At 40.3% G+C, this 8,758-nt stretch overlaps 1 protein-coding gene across 1 annotated transcript in view; it reads right to left on the reverse strand.

Moving 5' to 3' along the window:
- Window positions 1-2,418: 2,418 nt before the first annotated feature.
- The window catches only part of LOC136838029 (opsin, ultraviolet-sensitive-like), a 6,477-nt gene continuing 137 nt past the window's right edge, over window positions 2,419-8,758 (reverse strand). The window contains exons 2-8 of the mRNA XM_067102890.1: window positions 8,200-8,313; window positions 6,595-6,774; window positions 5,437-5,652; window positions 5,040-5,170; window positions 3,959-4,125; window positions 3,564-3,817; window positions 2,419-3,405 (exon numbers count right to left, since the gene is read on the reverse strand). Coding sequence (XP_066958991.1) covers window positions 3,303-3,405; window positions 3,564-3,817; window positions 3,959-4,125; window positions 5,040-5,170; window positions 5,437-5,652; window positions 6,595-6,774; window positions 8,200-8,313 — 1,165 coding nt within the window. The 3' untranslated portion in view covers window positions 2,419-3,302. The remainder of the gene's footprint in view (window positions 3,406-3,563; window positions 3,818-3,958; window positions 4,126-5,039; window positions 5,171-5,436; window positions 5,653-6,594; window positions 6,775-8,199; window positions 8,314-8,758) is intronic.

The following is an 8,758-nucleotide window of genomic DNA, read 5'->3' on the forward strand; positions in this document are numbered from 1 at the left end:
CGGCACATGCTCCATGCCCATCCCAGAGTGAGCCCAACACGCCCTCCACCTGATGACCCAGCCCGTGGGGGATGCATCACCCAGGGACGCCTGGGACGAACTACGAGGTCTCCTGATGCTGCCAGGCGTCGACGTGGATGGTTGGAGGAAGGAGATCAGCTTGTCGCGAGAAATATTCCTGCGGCGCCTTCCGCAGGAGGTGAGGGGGCAAATCACGGATGCGGATGCCCTTTCAATGGAGGAATTGGTGAACGTCGCACACAAACTCCACGAGGCCACCAAGGCCTCCAAACACGCTGCAACACCTGCAGCCTGTAACCTGGTAACAGAAGAAGCCGAGGCAGAGGACACGAACGTGGTATACATGAAGAAGGCGCCGCTGCAGCAGCAGAGGACCTGGACAAACCCAGCCTGGTGTTACTTCCATTGGAGGTTTGGAAGTGCTGCCAGAAATTGCAGAGCCCCCTGTTCTTTCACAAAAAACGAGAAAGGCGGCCACAAATAACAGCAGTGGCTGCAAACCTTAAGGAGCCACCACCTTAACACATCACAAGCCCACCGCCCCCCTGAGACTTACCACCGACGCCAGCAACATCGTTTGCGGGGCTGTGCTGGAGCAGGTAGTAGGTGGTTCCCCCCGCCCTCTTGCCTTCTTCAGCCGCAAGTTAAAGCCGCTGGAGACCCGCTACAATGCATTCGACAGGGAGCTGCTGGCAATCTACCAAGCTGTGCGGCACTTCAAGTACCTCTTGGACGGCAGCCCTTTCACCATCCTGACAGACCACAAGCCGTTGGTGCATGCATTCACGAGGGCAGGAGACGCATGGTCGGCAAGACAGCAGCGACACCTGGCTGCTATCTCCGAGTTTGGCTGCACCAGTAGCTGCGTCCCCAGCAAGAATAACCCAGTGGCCGACGCCCTATCAAGAGTCGAGATAAATTCAGTCCACCTGGGCATAGACTACGAGGACCTGGCAAAGGAACAAGCTGCATGACCAGCACTAGCTGCCCGTGCCCCCTGATACCCGCGTCGAGGAGAAAGCAGACATTCGACATCATCCACGGGCTGTCCCATCCATCAGGACGAACAACAGCGTGCCTGATGACAGAAAAGTTTGTGTGGCACGGGATCAGGAAGGATGTTTGAGAGTGGGCGAAGAACTGCATACCGTGCCAGATAAGTAAAATCACCCGGCACACAGAATCAGGCATCGGAGATTTCCCTCAACCACGCCGGCGTTTCGGGCACATCCATGTAGACGTCGTAGGGCCTCTGCCGCAATCAGGGGCCGCCAGATACCTCCTGACGGTCATAGACCGTTCCACAAGGTGGCCGGAAGCAACCCCAATGATGGAAGCATCAACGAGTGCCTTATTAACATGTCAAGAATCTCATGTAAATATTCATATGCAGAATTTCCTGGCCTTTCCGCCGATATATATTTTATCATTGTATGTATGTTATGTCTCTTAAGAATTGCCATTTGTTTTGACTGTCAACAAACACAAATTATGAAGTGCAGTCCACGGCAATGGGTGGGCACTACGTTTCCGTCCGCACTCTACCATGTATACCTGAGCCCAGGTGATTGAATAAATCTTTACGGGCTGCTCTAGAAGCAAGAGCCCGTGCTGGCACAAGGCCAGCTAAATCTAAAACAACGAATAAATCAGTTAATACCTAGTTCGACCTTTTTGTCCTCACATTACAAATAGATACCTTTTCTAAAGTAGCGGTACAAATACTTCTTTTCAAAATGGGTGGTACAAATAGACGTCTTTTCAAAAGTAGTGGTGTACACAGACTTCTTTTCAAAAGTAGTGGTGTACACAGACTTCTTTTCAAAAGTAGTGGTGTACACAGACGTCTTTTCAAAAGTAGTGGTGTACACAGACTTCTTTTCAAAAGTGGTATACACACGGTGGCGAAGGATAATGACTGGCAATATTTTGCAGTTTCTGGTTAAATGCTGTCGGCCTCAAAAGTCGTTGATGATAGAGTCAGCAGTAGTACAGTTTAGGACAGAATACGTACTTCTATAGAATATTGTAAAGAAAATTACATTACATAAGAGTTGTCTTGACTGCAAAATTTTACGACATTGCCCTCCTGTTTTTTTGCGTATTGCAATAATAATTTTCACCTTTCAGCGATGGCGGTGTTTGTCCAATTCGGCATTTGGTGTCAGTTTCATCTTTAATGCAGTGGTTAGCACTTCCTCATCTTTCAAGTAAGGCATTACAAATGTTTGTCGATTTGCCCCAGTTGGGGAATGATTTCCTCTTTTTACGCAGTAGTCACTGGCTGTATGATTAGATATCTGCCGCCATCTGTCTTTTCAAATTATTATTGGTTTCGTTTTTTTTCCTGAAACATATGGGATGCTTGTTTTCATTGCAAATTTAGAACCTATTTTGATAAAAAAAAATCGGATTTCCTCTTTTTTTTGTTTATTTATTTGTTACTTTAGTCATTTCCATTTTCATCAACAAAGGCGGCACAGGTGGAAAGGGTTATTCCAGAGGTTAATGGGCGGAACAGGAGGGCTGTGAGAAAAGGTCAGAGGTTTTATATGTAACTGATCTACAATTCAGTCACTTGCTCTGGAACTGAAACTACCATATGTAGATTATTTTATCACGTGTAATGAATCAGACCCAGAAAGATATATTGGTACAGTACAACGAGGGAGCCTTAGATTGGACTTTTTTTTAAGGAGAGCATTGACTGTAACCCCCTGAAGTATGAAAGTATAATTTAAGCGAGTTCAGAGTAATCCCACATATAGCAGAACTGCCGTTTTTCGTCTGAACATCACTTACAGCTTTTTGAACGACAGTTTTCCTACCCCACAGTGTGCTCTCTCAAAGAAAAGTGCAGTATATCCCTAATGTATAAGCTGTAGAACAGAGAGCTACATATCTATAGCTACAGTAATTATTTTACCTCAAAACATTACTTGAATCTCCCATCTTTGTTAAAAGATAGACATTCCCAGCAATGACGATAAACCTAATTAGGTGCGCTTAAGAATGGCTTTCAAGAAATTAATGAAAGGTAACACATTGTAAAAGGGAGTAAGTTTAAGTAAAGTAAATCAAAATGGACAGCATCATTCCAGTATGGTTCACATAGCTAGTGTACAGAGTCTTTGGAAGTGAAGGCAAGATATTTGGAATCTTAGGGTGAGGAAAACCTGGGGATTCTAATTATCTGGCAAGTCTCGCTATCTCAGGCCGATTGGAACAAGCCACAGATTTTATTCTGTGTGAAAGTGAAGGATTTGCAGAGATTGGACCCACTAAGCATTTTGCTGAGACTTCGATTCCGTCTCCGAAGCTGCTGATGGTTCACTCTCATGGACACAGAACCAAGGCAGCTTCTTTTTAAGGGCGATTCGGTACCTGAAAAAACGAGTGAAATTCTTCATTTGTCTGAGTTACTAAGGTGTCATATTTGCTACCCCGATGCTAGCAATTTAATTTTTATTTGTTTTAACCAATTATATTTAGAATTCTTATTTTACGTGACACTGGAAAAAGAAATGCATTTAAAAACTCACTTTGGATGATTAATAGCATAGATGAATGGGTCAATGCAAGCCGCAGTTTTGCTCGTGCAAGCAGGGATCATGGACATGAAAGGTGTGACCAGTTCTTTCCTTCCGAAAGTGCAGATGAAAGCCAGAGTGACATAGGGTGTCCAGGACATCAGGTACAGTGCAGTACATGTTATTCCCACTTTAGCGACACGAATCTCTTGTCTCATGTTCACTTTATCTCCGGAACGTAGAGATTCAACGTTCATTTTTTCTGCCTGTGAAAAGAATGAATCGCTCTCAGTATCAGAGAATTATTGCAGTTAGAAAATTATCACCTAGAAATGACCGAAAATAGACATCCATGTTTTATTTTTCTCTTAAAAACTTTTGGTTTCATGAATGGTCTGTTAACTTACCTGCCTCTTTAGCGCCTTCTCATGCTTAGACACGTGGGCAAAAACTTGGTAATAGCTAACTAAGATGATGAGGAGAGGGCAGAGCCACATGCAGAACCAGATGCCTACCACGAAGAACTTGGTCCCCTCACTCATGTAGTCAAATGTGCAGCTCGTGAGGTATCCCTCTGATCAAAGAAGGGCGAAGATCTTGAATTAAGTTAATGTTTAAAAGGTCTCCCAGTTACATTGTTTGTTTTGATGAGCGTTTGGTATGAATAATTGTATATATGTATATCACAAGTGCATATTGGAAATTTTGAAGGTATTTTAAGAGAATTTCATTAATAAAACAGTTACATATACCTGAGTGTTGGGTAATTTTAAGTTCCATTGACAAGAAAATTTATATCCAGGATAATGAAGGCCAGTATGATGATTACATAGCTAAAACCTGAAAAGATCCCTAGTAGAGTTTAGAACGTGGCTGGCATAACCTGGTGAAAGTTAGAAGCAAATGAATGTCAAGTTACACTATGGCTAAGCGGGTTTAAGGTTCCATGTTTCAGCTGAAGTGAGAGTACTGCAGGATAGGATTAGGTAGTACAGTGAGGCCTGTGCTTGGATACGGCTGTGTGTGGAATTCAGTACCTTGGAAAGACGTGGTGTTATTTAGATGAATGATAACGACCAGAATCACACAATGGCTGAATTCGTATTTAATGTGGGTTGTACGTTTAATATAATTAATGTTTGAGTGGCATTGAGGTGTAAAACGAGATTTAGTTTGGGTGACAAAATGTTTTAATCCAGTAGCATTATGATTGACAGAATAGGGGAAAGATGATTTTTATTCATTGCCATGGTAAAGGTTAAATTGGTGTAGTATTTTAATGCTGTAATGAAAATAGTGTCTGGAATAGTACCAAAGGCCGAACCAGATATGAATTGCTTGTTGTTCAAAGATAGAGATATGGTTATAGAGCATTTTGAGTATTAAGTAGATGGTGAAGGGAGTCAAAAGAAAACCAGATGGGAACATTGATCAAGATTGAGAGGCGTGGGACAGTGTTTAGCATTGAAAATATTTATGATTCCTCACCTGGAACAAAGCGATTCCAGATTTCCAGGAATGGCATCCAGACCCAGGGAGAGATCCAAAGCCAGATGAAAAGAATTATACCAGTGACTTGGCCTTTGGTGAGTCGACCATCAATTGGATCTGTGATAGTTCTGGATGAAAAGAAATCATCAGATACAATTTTGCTTAGTAACACGAGTGTATTTAATGACAAACTATCGTACATACATATTTATAGCAACGTGTTGTATACTGCAGTACTGATTTGTCAAGGTGGAGATGGACTGATTTGGATTCTAAGCACAGAACTTGAATTCGACAGAGATAGGAAAGTCCAACCAACTCGAATGAATCATTCTGAAAGTACACTCAAATTCTGGGAACGGGGAGTTATGAAAAATATAAAGTATCACCATACTTGTATCTGTCGAAGGCAATGGCAGCATTGGTGCAAGCGTTCATGGGTCCAGATAGCGCACCCATGAATCCGTAGATTGAGCAGCCAAGTCTGCCCATCACAGGCCCCTCGTTGAAAGAGTTGACAACGAATGTTGGCGTCTTCAACATCATGATGAAGTCTGCAATTGCCAGGTGAACAACAAGCATGTTGGAAGGGGTCTTCAGACCCTTTGTTCTGCGGGAAAGATTGATGTACAATTGAAATTCCTTCCAAGGAGTTAATGTATTGAAATACGATTAGAAATAAACTGAACTTCTCTGTGTTTTGTTGCTAAGGAATGTTTAAGATCAAAACTCTCATGGTGCTCGTGATATGCACAGAGTGGAGTGCTCTCTTTTGGAGCCCTTGTTTATTGTAGCATTCTGCTTTTCCAGCTAAGTTTTCTTAATACTGCTACTATTACTACCACTGCTACTACTACCACTGATAATATTGCGATTTTCTGATATGCCGTAACTGTGGTCATGGTGTATTTTTAAAGCTGTAAGGCTTTTTATTCAGCTTATTAACCACACCATGTGGTCACTAGTTCCTGTAGACAGAAAATATTGCCTTAATACTACTGATCGTAAGTGGAAAATCTGTGACGGGTTTTATTAGTCATTATCTTAAAGGAGGCTTGCATGTATTGGATTTGAATTGCTTTAGCAGGTATTTAGTATGAGCGGCAGTATAAGTAGTAACAGTGTTCACAACTAGCAGCTTTCCACTCTGCATTTACGAAGTCCAAAATCCTAACTTCCTGTTGTTTTCGGTTTGCTTGATTTACGAGATCACGGTGGAACATTCTGATTTTAATTTTTTCTTTTACACTAAATAACTTTTAGCTTTGATTCTTTGTGACTTGTTTTGTAGTTTTATAACTTGTTTCTGGGTCGTTTAGTTAAAGTTGTGATGCCTTGCATTTTGGTCGGGATCCTTGTATGTTCAGGTTCTGAGTAGCCAGAACTCGTTAGCCCGTCGTAGGGGCTACAAGACTGCACAACTGATTAGCATTTGCTTAGGTGACCTGAGAAGGTGAACATGTTATTTTAATACCGCTCTCCGGAGAACACATTTCTGACAATACAAAAACCAAATGAAGAATCGTCTTTAAACGTCAACAGTAAGACTTACCCAAGAAATACCCAGATGACCACTCCATTGCCGCAGAGGGACATTACAGTAAAACCGATGTAAAGGACGCCCAGCAAGTGGTGCAGCATAGGGTTAGGGGCGTCATACTTCAGCCAGTGATCATCAACGTACGAGAGGTACTCTGGGGGAGTGTTCCATCCATTTTTCCGAACTTCGTATCTAAAGGTGGAAAATGGCAGATTATTAAGTTTTCTGGGCTCTTTGTTACTTATTGCTACTTTCATGAGAATCCTAGTGTCGTACAAGTTTCCATAGTAGTCATAGAAGGTAAGTGCTATCGGTAGTCATGCATCATGCATGGACAAACATTTAAGTACTGACCAGGCCCAGCATTACTTGATTTCAGAGATCCAGAGACCGGTGGAGGGGCAAAATACGGCAAAATGCAGACACAGAAACGTCTGGTCAAGTAATAGGGGAAGCAGAAAAGAATACATGTTAATTTTATGAAGTTCAGAGTATTTAATTCTTGGAATTCTTTTAAAAAATTCTGGTCTTGTATTATTTCTTGTGTGTGCGAATATGTGATGTTGTAAAATGGGCTGTCCATGTAATTGTCGATAAGGACAACTTAATGAACCAAAGTTATTTTAGTGAACACACACACATATCTATCAATCTATCTACTCTATCTGTCTATATATACTGTATGTATATATATACATACATACTGTATATATGTATATATGCATATATACATGTATATATATATATATATATATATATATATATGTGTGTGTGTGTGTGTGTAGATAGATAGTTGAATATATCTTTATTTACCAAAATAACGTTGGTTCATTAAGTTGTTCTTATGGACAATCACATGAACAGCCCATTTTATAACATCAAAAATACCAGCACAGTAAGAATAATACAACACCAGAATATTCTTAACAAAAGAAAAGGAATGAAATACTCTCAATTTTATAAAAATTAACCTATATACCTTCCTGCTTTCCCAGTTCCTTGACTAAAGACTTTTCTGTGCACACATTTCGCCTTATTCTGCCCCCTACTGGTCTTTCGATCGTTGAGATAAGTGACACTGGGTCTGGTCAGTACTTAGAGTCGAAACCAGTCACGATTTACATCAATGTTTCTCATTTCCCTGTAGTAAAGTTAGACGTATAATTCAAGCGTCAGTATGATTATAATATATATATATATATATATATATATATATATATATTACCAATTTTCATGGACACAAAGAGATATGAACAAATCAAACCATATCAAGGAGGGCTTGAATGAAAAGCGACATGTTTAGTGCAGCCAAATGTTTTTAACTGCACAGGACCATGCTGAAGGCAGTTTAATAGCAAGAGGGTTACAAAAATCATGCAACGGGCTTGTATTGGGATCAGCGTCAGAGAAAAATTTCTTCACTTCTCTTTAAATGTTCATGATCATCGGTAGAACTAGAGTAAACTAATTGCATAGTTATTGAACAGGGCTATGTATTAACAAAGAGAAATAACAGTACCGAATTAGAATATGAGTTTTCACATTGCACCATTTTCATTGATAGAATAAATATCCCAATTATCAGCATGTCTAAAGGCTTACTAATTACTAACTTACCCATAGTAGTCAAATTGTGGCCCAGAAACATTCGAGGCTGCTGGACCAATGAATGACATGACTGTCTCCTGTGAGTTCTTCAGATGGATTGCAGAACGTACTTGTGGCAGGAATCTGTTATTAAAACATCAGTTATTATCCATTGCCAGCTTAGCTATCATTGGGTAGTTTATCGTGGTAAGAAAACGTGTATGAATTGTATAAATGGTATTGAAGGGATATATATTTACGATAAAAACCAAAGTATGGAACAGGCATTGCTAACGTGGACCGTGCTAATTTGGAATTAAAACTAGAAAGAAATCGAGTTTTATGGCACGAGAAGGTGCTGCATTACTTCTGAGTCCTTGAAGATTATTTTTCTTCGAAGGGCCAGAACTGAAAATACGTTCACATATTATACATGTATGTATAAATATACATATGTATATATATATTATATATATATGTATAAATATATATATATATATATATATATATATATATATATATATATATATATATATATATATTATTGTGTGTGTGTGTGTGAAACGTAAAGTTCTGATAAGTGAAGAGT

The sequence above is a fragment of the Macrobrachium rosenbergii genome, unplaced genomic scaffold (assembly GCF_040412425.1).
Source record: "Macrobrachium rosenbergii isolate ZJJX-2024 unplaced genomic scaffold, ASM4041242v1 13908, whole genome shotgun sequence".
NCBI classification, from domain to species: domain Eukaryota; kingdom Metazoa; phylum Arthropoda; class Malacostraca; order Decapoda; family Palaemonidae; genus Macrobrachium; species Macrobrachium rosenbergii.